The 19,259-nt window shown below is 36.9% G+C and overlaps 1 protein-coding gene across 3 annotated transcripts in view; it reads right to left on the minus strand.

The window, feature by feature from the left end:
• The window catches only part of LOC120085897 (protein GIGANTEA-like), a 72,642-nt gene extending 59,801 nt beyond the window's left edge, over positions 1–12,841 (minus strand). For 2 of the 3 annotated variants that reach the window (XM_039042169.1, XM_039042166.1), the window contains exons 1-2: positions 12,682–12,841; positions 12,059–12,427 (exon numbers count right to left, since the gene is read on the minus strand). In XM_039042169.1, the coding sequence (XP_038898097.1) occupies positions 12,059–12,145 (87 nt within the window). In that variant the 5' untranslated portion in view covers positions 12,146–12,427; positions 12,682–12,841. Of the gene's footprint in view, positions 1–12,058; positions 12,428–12,528; positions 12,553–12,681 lie in introns of those variants that run through there. The other variant, XM_039042168.1, reaches the window with a different exon arrangement.
• Between the last annotated feature and the right edge of the window lie 6,418 nt (positions 12,842–19,259).

Here is a 19,259-nt window from a genome sequence, read left to right on the forward strand (position 1 = left end):
GCTCAAAGTACAACGAAACAAAAATAATAGTGAGAATACAATGGAAATTTCGCGACAACAAGAATAAAATCAAAAGAAAGGAGGACCAGCCCTAAGAATAAGAAAAAAAATCCAATGAACAAAAGTTTCTGAATGAGACTGCTGACTGCTATTGACAAAGAGACGAAATTGAAGCTTGAGCAACATGGGACTTGGAGAGCAAAAGAGACTTGATAAAGAGATCATAAAAGGAATGGTTTGCAATCTGGACAACAGGAGACCCCTAACATCCATTAATTGATCACCCTCTGATTTTATACACCACCTTCCATCAACAATTTCCACTTCCAAAAAGGAAGTTCCACTCTTTGCATTTCTAACTAAGCTGTCCATTAACTGATGTAACATAAAATTCTTCAAAAAGCTTCGTGAAACTATCTTTTAATAATTCCCAGAATTTAAGGATGAATTCTGAAGTGTAACCATCTAGACCGGGGGCTTTATTCCTTCTCAAAGACACTACTGCTCTTCTAATTTCTGGTTGTGTAAAGCTGGCTACAAGTTGACTGTTTTGCTCTATTGATACTTCTTCCCATTGCAGGTTGGTAGGGATTGACCATACTCCATCAGCCTTGGAATAGAGGAATGTATAGAAGCCTACAATGAGTTCTTCAATTTCTCTAAATGATTTCGTTCAGATGCCCTGGTCGTTGATCATGAGATCAAATTTTTCCTTTTTTTTTTGCTGCTAGAAACCTATGAAATAACGAAGTATTCTCATCACTCAAGCTTAACCAAATCAGCTTGCTTTTTTGTAGGAGGTTTCTTTCTCCTACTCGGTAAAGGTGTATTAAATCTGCTATTAGTGCCAATCTGATGCTTTATTCCTGCTCATCAATATCTGTGTTTCCCCTTACAATTTCTCTTCTTTCAATTTCTTTCAACAATAACTCTTCCTTTCTTTTCCTGTTTTTCTCTGAATCTGAATGCCATTTTTTCAAAGAGCTTTTCAATTTTCTTAACTTATCCGAAATGGCATAGCCAACCCAACCTTGTTGACTGTTTACCTCCAAATTTCTTTCAATCAAACTGCAACATTCTTTTACGTTTAACCAACTATTGCAAAATCGAAATGGGGCTGGACCCCATTTGAATGCTCCTTCTCTTGACCAAGTGAATCTTCCATTAGAAAGGGGAATTTCAAGCAAATTTGTATCTTCGATGAATTTGATGAATTTTCTCATTCCTCAAGTCATTCTTCAATAGGGAATCATTCTTGAATTTGGCGGGTCATGTTAAAGTCTCCTCCAATGCACCATCATTTGGCTCTACACAATGACTAGCTAATGATGATAATTCTGCCAGAAACCTGTTTCTTTCTCTGTAATCCCCATTGGGTCATAAACATTTGTTATCCAGTACACCTTTTTGCATATAGAGCAAGCATTTGACTGATAGGGACATTTCCCCTTTGATGACCTCTAACACTGAGATCTTCCCCTCATCCCACATGGTTAAGATACCTCCTGATCTGCCTGTTGCTTCTATGTGAAACCATCCTACCTCCTTTGAACTCCATATGCTTTTGATGGATGCCCTATCAAACGTAGCTCTCTTGGTTTCTTGAATTAACTCTAGATCCGGATTTAATTTATTCAAAAAACTTTTAATGGTCCCTCTTTTTGTCTTGTCTCCTAGTCCTCTTATATTCCATGAAGCTATCTTCATCGAGGCCGCCCTGCTAGCTTGGCAGAAAATCCTAAGCCACTGTCTTTCCAACACGAACTTGATCATCCAAGGATGATTTCACAATCTTCCAATAAGGAATGCAGATTCTAGGGTATGTCTTTTTTATTGAGAGGAGGGAATGAGAAGAGTTCAGAATTAATCACCGTGAGTGTTGCCTCTAAATTGAACAGTTGAATCAATTCCTTGCCATATTCATCCAGATCGTTGGAATTCTCGTGTTTCTTCAACCTCCAAGTTCTCAAACTCTTCACTGCTTGCACTAACAATAGAATCTGTATCATAATCTTGCCGTTTCTGGCTTGACTTGGGTGAAGAACGGCTTGGAAAACCTCGTACGAAAGATAAATCTGAGCCTGATATTTTAAGGTCTGAAAGAGTAAAGGAACATTGTTGTAAATTGGAGTTTTCTAATCTGTTTGTGAACATGCCGGGGATGGACTTTAGAACAACATTCTTCGAGGAGGTCAGAGTTTGTGCTTGCTCTCCATGAGTTAAAGAAGGAGGTCTTCTTCTTAGCAAAGTGTTTGGGAAATGGCTTCGGTCAATGTGCTCGTTTTTTGGAGTCTGAGGTTAGATCGTTCGTGAAGCCTTTCGTTTTTAACTTCACCGGGGAGGAACTTTTCTTTTGTTGGAGAGTATCAGCTTCTTGATGACCTTAAGAAAAGACGGAATTGAGAGTATTAACTTTCACATTCTTAATGCAGGAGACGGTGGCTTCAGATTTGGAATCAGAAACGTCACTTTGTGTTGGCTTCGAGGCAACTTTTGATATGGATTCAATGATCGGGGAATGAAGGGTGTCAGGTACAGTTGGTTTTCATAAATCTTGGCCTTTTGGACTTCCTTCACAGAGCAATCAACGGGTAAATTTTGAAAAGGCCTGTTTGCGCCAATACCAGTAATGATTCTTGGGCTTTCTTCTGAAATTCAAGGCGCCTACGAATTCTCTTTCCTCATTATACAGTATCTTTGTTCACACCTAACAGGATTGGACTTCTGATGGGAAGAACCTTTGTCTATGAGTGGGAAACGGTTGACGGAGGATTCTTGAGATTAAACTCCGACGGCTTCTCCGGCGAGTTCTGTTTCAACTTAATCTTTTGAATTGGAACAGGGTGCAAAAGGATTCCTTGAGGAGTTATAGGGGTTACAGGGATATGCTAGGAATGCCCAGCCTTGATTCAACTCATTTACAACTATTTCTTCATCCTTCATAACTCGATTCAATCGAACTAAGTCGATTGGGTTAGCAGAATCTTTAACATACAGTGCTCCTTTGACCTTATTGGGGGGGTTCTAGTAGCTCTCTGTCTCCAAAATTCAGGAATATGCTACCTTTGTTCTCCTCTACAACTTCTATAGTAGATGGCATAAAACCACGTAGATTTCTTTTAACTTGAATTTTAGCTTCTGTAACATTTATAAAATTCAAGGTTTCAATTGCAATAGCTTCTAATCCTCCAAAGTAGGTCCCAATAGCTTCAAACGTTTGCGTGCTCTATTAATTTAATGGTAAACTTTTTATCGAGATCCAACCTCCATATTTCTTTACCACATTCAGTCGACCATGGACTTGTTTATTCCATTTTTCAAATTTCAATTGAAATTGGGAAAAGGGGAATCTGGAAGACCTAATAGAACAACCTGGAATTTGGCAAAGGGTAGGACATCTTCACCTGAAATTCAAAAGGTGGAACAAATCACTAGCCGACCAAGGTCAATAAAAGGATATGGAGGATGGATATCCATTAAAAACCTACCAATGGATTATTGGTGTAAGCAGACATTTGAAGCAATAGGTGCCTACTTCGGAGGGTTAGAATCCATTGCAATTGAAACACTAAACCTACTTAATGTGGCTGAAGCCAAAATTTATGTTAAGAAGAACCTTTGTGGGTTTTTGCCAGCAACCTTAGAAATCTCAGAGGAAAACAGGAGAAGCATTTTTCTACACTATGGAGATAGAGTTTTTGGATCCTCCAAGCAAAATCAAGAAGGAACTTAGGGAAAAAGACTTCTCCAATTCAGTTGACTTGGCTCGTTTAAACTAAGTCATGAAAGATGAAGGGGTGAACTATTCGAGTAAGAATCTAGATTGGTCCTTCCTTGAAACAGCAATAAACCACTCGAACTTCTCAAGAAATCCCCTGTTTTCAAGGGTCTTGATGGATCAATCGAATGCTAAAAATAACAGTCCGCCGGAAAAATTGGTTCAGGGGGCCAGTTTGCCAGAAGAAAAGGCCGGAAAGTTTCAAAGAAAAGCCACACTCTTCAGAAGTCCTAATCGGTTAGGTGTGAACACGTTGTGGAAAGAGAATGTCGAGAATTCATTAAGAAGAGAGAAGGAAGAGTCTTTAATGAAGAGTGAGTCTATAGAGATTTTAAATCATCCCAGGGGAAGTCCAACAGCCGCACCTTCGGTTACTCCAACAGCCGCACCCTCGGTTACTACTAAAAACACTTCAAATAAAAGCTTTGCTAATATCATTAATTCGGTGGAATTCCAACAGCCTAAAAGAGCCAAGAGTGACGTTTCAAACATCATGGATGGGCAGGAAGTTCAATTGACTGCTATAGACCCTTCGCCTTCAGTTATACTGGTCATTTTCAAGCTCTCGGGCCCCACTGTGACAAAATCATCATCATTCTTTAAGGAAGTCCATGGGCCCATTTCTGCTCCCCCACTCCAAAGTCTTGGTTTATTATTAACAGAAGACCTCCCCTGTGCCAAGATCTCTCCCTCAACCCTCTCAGATCGTCCATCAAATCCCACAAGCAAACCTCACCTCCTAAAACCTTATCGAAAGCATTTCATAAGGAAGAAAACTTCATTCTGAAATGGCTGGACATCCATGATAAATGCAGACTTGCTGGAAAGTTGTTGTATCAAGGTGCAAATTCCCACTTGCTCTATTAACAGGTCAGAATATTCTCCCTATAACCCTCGATCTTTTTCTTATCTTGACTTCAAAGTTGGCGGCTCAAACGTGGCTTTTGTGCGAGGTATCTCCGAGTCTCAACAAGTAGTTAATCAAAACTACGATTTTGACGAAGATTCTTTACTCAGCATCAGTAGTGAAGAAATAGACAGCTTAGCCCCTAAATCGCTCCATGAAGAGGAAGATCTCGGTAAGGATCATCACAATGCTTTGTAATGCATCTTTCAATCAAAAGAAGAACCCAAAACAGTTTGCAACATCCTCCCACTCATAAAGCCTACTGACAAAAAGGAAATTCCAAACAATCTGATCTCGATAGTGGAAGATTGTGACTTGATCTTGGGTTAATCCTGAGTGATTACCATGAAAATATTATCATGGAACACAAGGGGCCTGGGTGATGCCTCCAAAAGAATGGTTGTAAGAAGAAGCATAAAGAAAATCAACCCACATTTGGTCCTAATTCAAGAAACTAAGAAAGACTTTTTTGATATTAGACTTATAAAGGAACTTTGGAGCTCCAAAGACATCGGATGGGAGCTTGTGGAAGCGCAAGGCAAATTAGGTGGCATATTAACCATGTGGGATGAAAGTAAAATCTCGGTATTAGAGGTTCTTAAAGGAGGCTACTCCTTATCTGTTAAATGCATCACCATATGTAAGAAAACTTGTTGGATTACAAATGTGTATGGCCCCACTGATTACAAAGAAAGAAAACACATATGGCCGGAATTACATTCATTATCAGATTACTGCTGCGAATCTTGGTGTATAGGTGGCGATTTTAACATCACAGGAAGGATTCAAGAATGGTTTCCAGCAGGGAGATCAACAAAAGGAATGAAAAAGTTCAACAAATTCATTGACTTAGCAAAACTAATGGAAATCCCCCTTGGCAATGGCCAATTTACATGGTCAAGAGAAGGTTCCACAGCTTCTCGATTGCTTCTCGACAGATTCTTGATTTCTAATAGCTGGGATGATTCCTTTGCAAACACCAGAGTAGCAAGACAAGCACGTACATGTTCAGATCACTTCCCCATACTTCTTAAAGCAGGATCTTTTGAATGGGGACCATCCCCTTTCAGATTTTGTAACAGCTGGTTATCCATCAAAGATAGTTACAGAGTTATTAAAGACACCTTGAGCTCGGGAGATCAACATGGTTGGGCCGGTTTTGTGCTCGCTACCAAGTTAAGGAAAGTCAAATCTGCCTTAAAAACCTGGAATGCAAATTTTGAGACAGAAAGAAAAACAAGGGAGGAAGTGCTACTTAAAGAAATAGATAAGCTTGACCTACAAGCCGAAGACTACGGTATTCTGGGAATAGAAAGGGGCATGAGAACCTCTTTGATAGCTGAGTTACTTTCCCTTTACAAAATTGATGAAAGGAACCTAAGGCAAAAGAGCAAACTTAATTGGCTAAGCTTAGGTGATGAAAACACCAAATTCTTCCATAGAGTCTTGGATGCAAAAAGGAGAAGGAACCTTATCTCCGAACTTTTAAATGACCAAGATGTTGCAACTCACTCTTTCAAGGAAATTGAAGGCCTAATATTAGACTTACTCCTCTTTGTACACCAAGTCAGCATGTTAACTATATATATATGGGAAAGAGGCGATGAATTCAGGTAACATGAGTCATTGTCTTCTTTCATCCTCTACGCAATGGGTCATGGACTTTGGTGCTACTGCTTATATGACAGGTAATCTCAACTTATTTTCCATCCCTTTGTCTTCTACATCCCTCCCCAATGTTATCTTAGCAGATGGATCAAAATCTTCTGTTCTTGGATCTGGCACTGTAACTCTCACTCCATCCCTTCCTCTGTCATTTGTCCTACATTTACCTAAGTTTTCTTTTAACTTGATACTTATTAGTCAAATAACTCGTGACCTTAATTGTTGTGTCTTATTTTATCATGGCTATTACTTGTTTCGGGATCTTGTGACAAAGAAGATTATTGGGAAAAGACATGAATCTGGAGGACTTTATATTTTTTATCACCTGGTATCGACATCAACAACCGTTACTTGTTCTGGCGTTGTTTCTCCATTTGATGCCCATTGTCGTCTTGGCCATCCCTCTCTCTCTGTCTTAAAAAAAACTGTCCTTAGTTTCATAACTTGTCCTCATTAGATTGTGATTCATGTCAGTTTGTCAAACTTCATCATATTAGCTCGTGTCCTAGAATTGATAATCGAGCCACTTCTCCTTTCGAATTAGTTCATTATGATATTTGGGGTCCTTGTCCAATTATGTCCAAAACTGGTTTTCGATATTTCATTACCTTCGTTGATGATTGCTCTCACATGACTTGGGTATATTTTATGAAGAATCATTCTGAGTTACTTTCTCACTTTTGTAATTTTCATGCTGAGATTCGAACCCAATTTAGTGTTCCCCTTAAAGTGTTGAGAAGTGACAATGTCGGTGAATATTTTTCAAAAACACTTACATCGTATCTAAATAAGCATGGAATTATTCATCGATCATCTTTTGCTAATACTCCTCAAAATGGAGTTGTTGAACAAAAGAATTACCCTTGAGGTATGGTAGAGGATGTGTTAGCTAAAGTTGCAGAACATATAATACTACTTCCAGATGTAGCAAATGTTCTTCCGAATTCTTGCTGTACACCAAAATGTCATCAAAGAAGACTAAGACGAAGTGTCATAGGTATGGTTTAAAGATGGTATTCATCAAGGTCTGAAAGGTGAAAGGAGCATTGGTTAGTCCGAAAGGCATTACCGAAAACTCGTAATGGCTTTCGTGGGTTCTAAAAGTCGTTTTCTCTATATCTCCCGGATGCATTCTTATCTGATGATAACCCGACTTCAGGTTTAACTTGGAGAATAACTTGGCTCCATTCAATTCATCAAACAATTCTTTTACCACTGGAATTGGAAATTCGTTCGGAATGGTTGCATTATTGAGGACTCTGTAATCCACACAAAACCGCCAACCCCCATCCTTCTTTCTCACCAATAGTACTGGGCCCGAATACGGACTTGTGCTAGGTCTGATAATCCCCGAATCCAACATCTCTTCCACTAACTTTTCCATTTCAGCTTTCTGCTGATAGGTATAACTGTACGGTCTTATATTGATTGGATTCGTTCCTTCCTTCAAATGGATGTGATGCTCGATACTTCTGCGTGGAGGTAGCTCCTCTGCCATTCAAACACATCCTCAAACTTATGCAACAGCGTGGGTATTGATTCCAAAATGGTGTAGACTTCCTCTGTTCCATACCATTCAACCATTGATACGCCTCCTTCCATCATTCGACATTCTATCAGAAACCCCTGATCCTCCTCTGTCCACGATCTTATCAAGCTCTTCAGACTCACTCTCGCTTTCGTCAAACTCGGGTCACCCTGAAGGGTTACCTTATGATTCTCATGATCGAAGGTCATTGTTAAGTTTCGCCAGTCCACTTCTGTCTTCCCCAAAGAATGAAGCCATTGCATGCCCAAAATTACGTCCACTCCTCCAAGCTCTTACGGCAAGAAACTATCCTTCACCCTCCATTCTCCGATCAAGATCTCCACATTCTTACATAATCCTTTACCTTTAACTGCCGAGCCGGATCCTAAAACCACTCCATAATTTGTAGTCTTTGTAATTTCCAAGAGCAATCACTTCGCTAATCCTTCAGATGTGAAATTATGCGTTGCTCCGCAGTCAATCAGTATCACGACCGGCTCACCCCTTATATCCCCTTTGATCTTCATTGTGCGTGGATTAGTTAATCCCACAACTGAATTCAATGAAAGTTTAGCTACGGTAGAGACTTCTTCTTTCGCGGTCATCATGTTCAATTCCAGTACCTCTTCTCTCAAATCATCCTCCTCGTACAGTTCCATTTCTTCCCACGATCCTCAACCCGTTGGGCCAATGACATCATTTGCGCCAACCCGACCGGTTCCCAGAATTCCACCTCTGCATTGATCCATGGAGCAAGTCCATTCATAAATGTCTCCTCCAACACTTCATTCGAAAGATGCGGTAACGAAGCCACCAACTTATCAAACAGATTCCAATACGCCTCCGCCATCGACTCTTACCTGATTGCTAAGAACCTTCCGTAGATCAATCCTTCTCTCGGCGATCGAAATCGAACCAACCACCTCTGTTTTAGGTCCTGCCAATCTTTAAACGGTTCTCGCCCTTCCTTGGACCGGTACCAATCCAACGCGGCTCCGTTAAAACTTATCACCGCTACCGTCATTTTCTCCGATTTCGTCAACTTGTGAATCTGGAAGTATCAATCAGCTCTGAATAACCAAGAATCCGGATCATTTCCACTTAATACCGGCATCTCAACCTTCTTAAATTTAATTCAGTCACTCACCAATTCTTCTACTCCCGATTTGGCTGCATTATTCAACGCATTCGAAGCGTTGTTATTCGATCTTTCAGTCATCTCACTCCTCGATCCCTCCTTTTCCTCTATCGAGACTGTCTTTCCTTTCGCCATTTCGGCCACATACGAAATGAGCATCTCCATGATACTCTTAGCCAATGATGCTAAGTTCCCCTCGATGGTCGGCAATTTCTGCATCTCTACTAGTAGACCCGAGATCTCCTGAGCTAACAATTCCAACTTCTCTTCAAATCGCTTTTGAGCTATCACTCCCAGGTGAGTGCTCTGCTACCAATTCGATAGAATTCCAAACAAGGATTGGAGATTTTTATTATATTCAAATCGTATTGAACGATTACAAGAACAGAGAGCAAAGAAAGCTACCTTGCTTCGTCTCACAGACAAGAGCAAAGTTTCAGCCCTACTAACCACTAACCAAAATATTCACTAACTCTCCAGTCTTCTCCTCTCCTTTTTTACATAACATTTGTTTCCTAACTAACTAAGAGTCACTAATAGTCGTGGTCCTCACCTTCCCAACCGAAGTGCCTTCATCTTTTCCCAAATTACCCTTACTTTTCCTCCTTTGATACTGAAATACGATCGGTGGCCTATCATTGCCATGATAACATTGCCCTAACCTCGTAGTTGAAGCATGTAGAGATGCAGCAATGACACCAATACGGTCTCAAAGTTCTAAATGAACTCAACCATTGTCCCCCTCTTATTTTACGACTAAAAGTCAGGCACATAAACTACCACACTTGTACAGTCGAAAACTCAAGTACAATCGACTTTTCAGATCATCCCAATCCATAAACTTATATTAGTTATCCGCCCACCTATTCCATGACATTACCTCATCATCGAAACTTACCATAGTAACCGTGAGATTTTCAACTTCCATAAACGAGTGAATCTCAAAGTACCTCTTTTCCATAAACACCCAAGAGTTGGGCTCCTCTCCAGCAAACAAAGGCATCACAACCTTCTTAAATTTGTTGCAATACCCTATCCTCTATCTTTGATGAGACGATTCCCATTCCTCAAGAATCTTAAAGACCATCAACTCATCATCATCCTCGACCCTATTTTTGCAAGGAGCCCTTGGTCATCATGGAAGGGAAGGGAAACTAACCACTAGATAATTCCAACATGAGAGTGGCCACTGCCCATTGCTCTCCTCCTCCAATTGTTTGCTCTCAAGAATTCCATTTGTTAAAATTGTTCAAGATTCTGGCCCAAGTGTTGCAATATGCCTTTAATCTCAACTATATCTCTTTCAAGACCTTCCATTCTCTCTTCTAACCTTTTTTTAACATGAGACAAAACTTTTCATTGAAATAATGAAAAGAGACTAATGCTCAAAATTACAAGAACCATAGGTGATAACGGTAAAGCAAAGAAAAAAGTACAAAAGACAATAAAAGCTTGCAATTATAAATGATATCAAATATTGAAAAATCTATCAAAAAATTGGAGAGAGAATACCATAAGTAATCCTTCAATCTAGCATATTCAAATCAATCAAACCAAGAAAGATGTTTGGCATAAAAAATACGTTGATTCCTTTCCCTCTATAATTCTGACAAAAGGACTTTAACTGCATTTATGCATATCAACACCGATTTGGTAGCCAATTTAGGACCAACCATTAACTAAAGAACATTATCCTAAGACATTAGTGAACATCCACCTGAGATTGAAAATAGATAGGAGCTTGAGCCAATATTTCATAGAATAGTCACATCTAAAGAAAGTGTGAGATAAAAAATCTCAATTCATTAAACATAGGGGGCAAATCGAAGCCATGAGCTTGAAGAAAGGAAACTTCTTATGGAGTAAATCAGAAGGGTTAAGACTTCCATTTAGCATAATCCAAAGAAACATGTTAACTTTCTTGGAGCTCTTTGATTTTCAAATAGCTCGAAATAAGTCTTTTTGCATAGGAGATCCTAAGGTTAACTGACGAGTCTAAGACTTCACCGAAAACAATCCCAATGCACCAATAGTCCAATTTTGGAATCTAGAGTCAACCATCGATTGAGCAAGAATCTCCAAAAACTATTGCAAGGCAGAAATTTCCTCATGTTTCAATAATCAACAAAAATAAGGCTCCAAGAGAGTGGTTCTAACTTCTTTTGCAGAAATACACCTGGAAAAAAATAAGAAAAGACCACAAACAACCATCTAATTCTAGAGAGTCATGAACCTCTCCTACCAAGTAGTTCAACCACAAAATTCCTCAGCGCCTCTATCTCCTTTCCCTCCCCTACAAAAGCCAACAAACTTCCTTTTCCATACTATGCAAAGTCTCCCTAGTATGGAAATTCCTCATAAAACACAAACTCTGTTTTCTAAGTCTCCCAAATTGAGCACATACATACATATATGATATATCAACATTTAGGGACCTCAAAACACTAAATACATAAATATCTAATTGAGATACAATCATGAATCCGTTACATATTAATTTCCCGCAGAAATTCACATGTATATATTTCTTTAGCATGTATTTAGTTTTGATAGTAGCTAACTAAAAGCAAATGGATTGCTTGCTTGCTTCTTCTTTTTTCTTTTACTTTTTACTTTTTACTTTTTTAAAAAAGGAATTACCCTACAAGTATAACATTTCATTAATTAAACTAAATATACAAAAGGGAGGATAACCTCTAAAGCTAATGGAAAATCCATTCCAATTAGAAAAGCAGATAGACCACTCCCATTTTGGCAACTTTGAAGCATATTCTAATTCTATGAGCAATTTGAGCAACTGTCCACTTGATAAAGGATTAAAATTTTAAAACATCATACAACGTTATCAATGAAGAAAAAAAATCAAGGAAACCAATAGAACATTATTTAAGAGCTAGGATTCTTTCTGAAGAATGATAAATACAGCTTCGGGCTAACTCACGAGTTATTAAAACAGACTAATCAACTTGGACTATATTGAAAATGTGGGAAAGTTACCATCCCAAAAATTGATTCATATGCAAAACATGAAAGCTTCTGTACCTTTCTTTGCTGATCATCATCTGGGGGAGGCCAAAACAAAGAGGATAATTGAAGTCTATCAATCCATCTCTCACTCGAAGTTGCCATCTACTTCCTCTAAATTTCCCTTAAAGCAACCTCTTCAACTCCCAACACATCAACCAGGTAAAATGCACAAACTCCATCTTCATTAGCTACCAATCAAGAATCCAAATGTCGTAATTCAACATCCCAAAACGACAACCAATTTTCGATTAGCCACGAACTCGAAAAAGAAAATCCCTCGCCCAAATCAAAAGCCCTCTGTACCGCTATTGATGTTCCAAGTTTCAGTTTCTGAGAAGTTCCCAAGTCCACACTCCCAGATTTGCAATTGCCATAACCAAACCTCTACAAGATGAAATACAAAGAAAAATAACATACATCCAACAAACAATAAACCATAACCAACAAAATGAAATTATAAACAATTCTTACACAAGAAACTCAACTCAAAAAGAAACAACAGCTTCAAAAAATGAATAACACAAATCAAAATAAGAAGCTTCAATTCAGATTTTCGCAACTTCTATTCAAAATTCTCACCAAGCAGCAATAAACGGTAAAAAAAACAAACAAACAAAGAGAGAGAGAGAGAGAGAAACCTCCAAATCGATTTCGCTTCACCTAAAAAAATCAACTGTAACTCTCTCTCTCTCTCGAATTTATATTCCGACTTAATTTTGTGGAGAGAGAGAGGATCTTTACAAGGGCTGTGAGTTTAGAGAGAGAAAGAAAGGATCTTTAGAAGCCCTGTGAGAGCTTGAAATTATTGCATACGTGGCACTGATATTTTACATACATACATGACATGGAATTTGTTATATCATATGTGAAAGTACGAAAATACCCTGGCTTGTGGGAGTTTTTAATTATGAAGAAAGTTGAGTGCGTAAAAAAGAATTGTAGTTCTAAAGGCAAAGACAAACCGACCGTGATGACTGATGAGATATTTCCACTTGAGCTACGTTATGGTGTGGCGAGGGTGCAGTGTTCTTCTCGTTTCTAAGCCGTTGATTTTTTTTAAAAATTAATGATCTATGGGATGAGAATTTTGTTTTTGATGTGCTGGATTGTATAATAGTGTTTTTATTTTTTTTAATAACTTGAGAGAATCCTTTGACCCTTATAATTTATTTTCAGCCTTTTTTTTATTATTTTTGAGATGCAGAAGGTCTGTCTTTCTAATTAAAATAATCTTCCCAAGTTTTAGTGGGTTGAATGTGTCTATTTATTTACAAGCGTGACATTATTTTCTTTTTTGAGAATTGTTTACAACGTAACATAATAGGTAATTGAGTATACATTTAAAATAGGGAAATTAGACGGGGTAGAACTTTTTTGGTTTTCTTTTTGAAAAATAGCAAAAAAAAAAAAAACAAAAATCAAAATTATTAAAATAATGGCAACGCATGCCGTTTGCACGTGCACAATTTTTTTTATTGATATATTATAATTAAATTTACTTTCACTCATCAATTTAAGTTTTTGGGTCCATTAATAATTTAAGATGGTATCAAAATAAGTTGGATCAGAATATCTTGTATTCAAATCCCTGCAATATTGTTTCGTATTATACCAAAAATGTCCTCATATGAATATACTATTGTTCTCATATGAATACCATTGTTTTAAAATTTAGGTTAATTGTGAGATTTGAGATATCCACTTATGATTTGGGTATTTTAGTCCTTTGAGGTAAATTTGATTTAATATAAGAATTTTACGTTTCGTCAGTTTTACAATGATAAAGATGTTTTGCCATTTTGTAAAATGCAAACTAAAATTTGTCAATTATCTTGTTAACTCTTTAATATAAATTCTTTAGTACAAGAAATATTGAATAAATATTAGGGTGTTGATATAATATTAAATTTATCATAATCACCTACGAGCAAGAGGTTCAAAAGATCATTGCAATTAATATTGATTTCTACTTGTTGGATTTTCTTCATACTTTAAGCCCACAAGTGAATGATATAATTAAACTTATCATAATCTATTCGCAGTTTTAGAGATGCTTAGCTTGTAGGAAAACCTTGTACTTGTGTTATTTCCATGTTTGTGTAGTACAATCTTTTGAATCTGATGTAGTATGATTAAGTATTATAAATTTAGATATTATAGTCAAATCCTTAATTGATTAGGATTGGGATTAGTCTCTATGATTGATTAGAATTAAGATTAGTTTTCTTGGTTTAGTAGGATTAGGATTAATTTCTTTGATTAATTAGGAATAGGATTAGTTTGCTTTCCTATTCTGTATAAATAGAGAGATTGTCTTCTTGTATTGGCAACTTTTTACCATTAATAAAATTCTCTCTTGATATTCATACATTGGTATCAGAGCATCAAGATCAATTGGGCTTGATGGTGGGAAAGACGTCTATTATGACAGAGACTTCTCAAAACAAAAAGGCAGCGATACCATCGTCCTATCACCAAAGACTACGACCAAACGCTTGCAGTCGATCGTAGGTTCTGTCGATGGTATCATGAGGTTACTAGAGAAACTGTCTCTTCAGTTGGATCAACTATCCAAAGGGTAAAAACAACTTCAAGAAAACGTGAAACATCTACAAGAAACTACAAAAGTTCATGTTCCAGGGTTCCAAAAACAACTCCACAACATCCAACAACACGAGATTCGCTTAAGAAACATCAAAGAACCAATTGTAAATATTCAAGAACTCCTCAATAACATCCAAAGACCACCAAAGGAAACAACATCAAGAATTAGAATTGTCAAAGGAAGAAATCAGAAAAGAAGAAGAGTCAGAAAAAGAAGGAGAAGAAAACAGAGGCGATGGCCATAACCACATATTAGAATAAGACATAGGACAAGAATTCGGTAGAGAAAATCAAGAGACGAGAGAGAAGCAGTTTGTATTTGCCATGGAGTCGTTGGGAGTTCCAGCTTTATTGGAGGAAAATGTTCACATTATCGTAGCTTTGCTGGAGAGGTATTCCTTCATTGTTATGACTTCGTTGAAATACCGCTTGACCATCGTTAGCTCGTTAGAAAGTGATGTGAATATCGCCACATTCACCTCAGTCGAACGAAAAGAGGCGGCGGCGTCGCTATTGCCAATTAACGTTGAAGAAAGAAAATTGTGGGTTTTGAAGATTGAGGCTCACAAAGAAGAAAGGAGAATAAAATCAAGGGTAGTTTTGGTATTTTCCTCAAAAACTCTAAACCTAAGTGATATAATGTTGAATTTCACTTTAGGCCCACATTGAATGACTCATCCATATTGCTATTACTAGATCATTTAAAGTTTGATTTCCAAATTAATTTCTGAAATTTCAATGGAGCATTATTTTAATTCCAATTTGGATTTGGAAAATTTTGCATCGAGAATTTTCAATTGAATGTTGGATCGACACCAACTCGCAGCGGAAGGAAATCAGGATCTATAAACATTCTAATTCATTAATTTTGGTTGAAAAGAAACGTGCTAAAAACAGAGTATAATGGGTTTCATGAACATACCTTAGCCGAACCATCCATTTTCAACTGCAAAATCCTCCAAATCCTTGTGTAGACCACCACAAGATCTTCTCTACTATCTTCTTGGTGCTCTAGATTGAGTTATGGGACTCAAAATAAGCTGGAATCAAAGGGAATATGGAGAAAACTCACTGAACCAACTTATTGAAGAACACCTTCTTCATCTGAATTTTTTAGCAAAAATGCAGTCGATTCATCACTCATTCTTCACTCCAATCTCTTCAGTATATTGCAGACTATCATGCAAAGAAATGTGTTGCATGGGATGCAGCTCATTCTTGGAGTAAACCAAAGGAGAAGGTGGGTTTCTTGTAAGCTAGTTGAAGATGAAAAACTCATTTTCAAGTTTTGTGTAATTTTTCAATTTCCAAAAACTATTTTGATTTTTAAAAACATATTTTATTTCTAAAATCAAAATTATTAATTTTACAAATTAATTTTCTAATAAAATTAATAAATAATTATTTAAATAATTTAAGTAATTCTAATTACTTTAATATCCAATATTAGATTAACTTTTAACAAATTCACCTCATATATTTAAATCATATTTAAATATATTTTCTCCAATTCTTTTTTATTCTAATTTGAAGGTTCCGAGATTAATCGGCTAAACTCATTAGACCGATCTAACCCCCATTCGTTAACTAATGGGTCACTCTACTAAAGCCCATAGTTGAACTCCCCTCACTGTAGATATATTATGTCCACTCGATATAACCATGATTAGTAAGTTAACCCTTCACAGGTTCGTAATAACGGTTGGGTCAAATCTTTGTTTTACCCCCGAAATTACCTCTTCTTCCTTAAGTCCCCACTGATCCCCTAATGAACAATTGTTTTCTGATCCAATCACAAAATCGAGTCCCTCTCATACCAAACAAGAAGGCGGGATCCCTTGTTCAAGCTCCAGAATTAACACTTAAGGAAACAACCTCTCTACTATCCCTAAAGCGGGTAGGAGTGAATTCTCTCTTGCACCCTATGTCCCCAGTTATCTATCCAGTCTTACCCTTGAAATGGTAGTCATATTGAGCCGGCACTGTTGAGCCAACCCTCACCTATGCAAATCTAAAGGCAATCCCGGTTAAACAAGAGTTCATAGTTAACTTAGGATTAAGGTTAAGTTACCTATGTCATCGCTTTGAAATAGTCAGTCTTAAATAGTAAACAACGTTATAAAATAAGAGTGACTCATTTTGTGGTCCGATCTTGTACAAACTCTTTTGCACAAGGACACCCTCACTTCTCATGTCCAACTTGAATGAATTATGATCACTTCGTTTGTAGCACTTTACAACTCCTTGTAACAACTACAGAGTAAGTCGTATCCAATAGTGTTACCAAAATAAGGTACCCAACCTTATCCATGTATTATAGATTATTTTGACTATTTACTCGAACCTGATCCACCTTTATGTCTCCACATAAAGTTCAAGTACTCATCCAATAGTCAAGGGACTTTTAGGTTTATTGGATTTCTATTCAAATAATAGATCTATTCAATAACACCTTTATTGAATTTTCAGAATAAGCTCCATTGTTTACATACCACGAGTTTTAGGACATAAAACCCAATATTGAAGTCTATCGTACTCAACGAGCCGAGAAAAGGTAGCTTCATTTTATCACCTGGACCTCGAGGATGAGAATTTTCACTTTGTCGCTGGGATTTTTTTTTTTTTTTTTTTTTTTACCTTCATTTTCGTTTTAAAACTCAAGGACGAGTTCTTTTTTGAAGGATCTCATTGAAGAGAACCTTGAGTAGAAGCGGAATCATCCTAATTCCCATTTCTCATAGAATATAATTATTACAGAAAAGAAAGAACAAATTATGCATTTACATTAATTAATTATAGCATGCTTAAATAAACAAAAAAGGAGTTTCAGAAACCCTAACCTTTGAAGACCTTTTTCAAGAATCTCTCAATCAAATTATGAACACAACCACGATGGCTTCCTCGGTATTCTCAGGTAGAAAACCTAGGAACGGCGGGTTTTGGCTATTTTGAAATGGGGGAATGATTAGAGTAGATAAGAGGATAAAGAATTTTGTTTGATCTATAAGAAGAACTCTCACATGACGTTTCTTTCAATCTTACACTGAGGAAGAGTATCTCCCCTTAAAAAAAATGCCAAATATATCATAAACCACCCACTTACATGGGTGGAGAGAAAAGAGGGGGAAGGAGTTATAACTCCCTCCCTTATTTAAAAGATAACCTAACATTTAGTGTGTGTATATATATAATAACTAACTTATCATATAATATATATATATTAAATTATATGTTATATCAAATATAACACATAACTTAAGTTTTAATATTATATCACATACAATATAACCTATAGTTTCTTTTCTCTTTCATATGACATTTAATATAAATATCATTTATATTAAATTTAACAAATATGAATCCAATTCATATAAATAATATTTGAATCATTTTCAAATATTTATTTCCTCTCATAAATGTATCAAATACATTATAATAACTATATAACATATAATTAAAATAACATAATTATATCATATATAATTAAATCCCTCTATTTATTTGAACAATTCAAATTAATCCAAAAACTGATTCTTATTTAATCCTATTGAGCTACCAAGGGGACCTCATGGACCTGTAACTTAAAGCTCCAATGGTACATGAATAATTAATCACTCTTTAATTAAATTATTCACCATCCGTTAACTATTGGGCACTTCACTAAAGATCGACAAATACACTATTCGCACTACATATATATTTCTGTGTTCATTGGATATAACTAATCAATAGTACGATAATCCTTCACAAATTGTTCGTAAGTACAGTTGATCCAAAATTACCGTTTTGCTCCTATAGTTATATCTAACTCCTTAAGTACCACTGATCCCTCTAATGAACAATAGATCATAGTCCAACTATGACTAGACCCCTCTTGGGTCAGGAGAGGGTGTGACGTCACATTATTCAAGCCCAAGTATTAGCCTTTAAGGGAAAAATTTATCTACTTACCCTAACTTTAGGGAAGGAGTGAATTCCTTCTTGTGTAGTTGTGTTCCTAGCTCCCCAATCAGACAAATCCCCAAAATGGTAGGCTTATTGATTCGGCGATCTGGCCACTCTCACCCATACAAATCAAAGAACCGCCCCCATAGGTAGGAGTTCACAACTCATTTAGGATTCAGGTCATGTTACCTATGGTCATCCTAGTGAAATGTAAGTTTCTATTATGAACGACATGAGACTAAACATTTCGTAGTCTGGTCTTATACAAACTTCTTTGTATAGAATATCCCTGCTCATATGTCTATACATGAATGATCAAGATCAAATCATTTGTCGCATTTTACAACAATTGTAACACCTACAAAGCGAGTCATACTCGTAGTGTCACTAGGATAAGGTACTCATCTACTACAGACCATTTAGGTTATCACTTAAACATGATCTACCAGTATGTCTCTACATACATGGTCTAAAGGATCTATAGTATAGGGATAAGGTTGGGTACTTTATCCTGGTAACACTATAGATACGACCCACTTTGTATTTGATATAAATGTAATGATCCAACGCATTCATGTAGGTGACATGCCAGTGGAGGTATCCTATGCAATAAGTTTACATAAGATTAGACCGCGAAATAGTAACCACTAGATGTAACACCGTTGAC

This window comes from Benincasa hispida, chromosome 9 (assembly GCF_009727055.1).
Source record: "Benincasa hispida cultivar B227 chromosome 9, ASM972705v1, whole genome shotgun sequence".
NCBI classification, from domain to species: domain Eukaryota; kingdom Viridiplantae; phylum Streptophyta; class Magnoliopsida; order Cucurbitales; family Cucurbitaceae; genus Benincasa; species Benincasa hispida.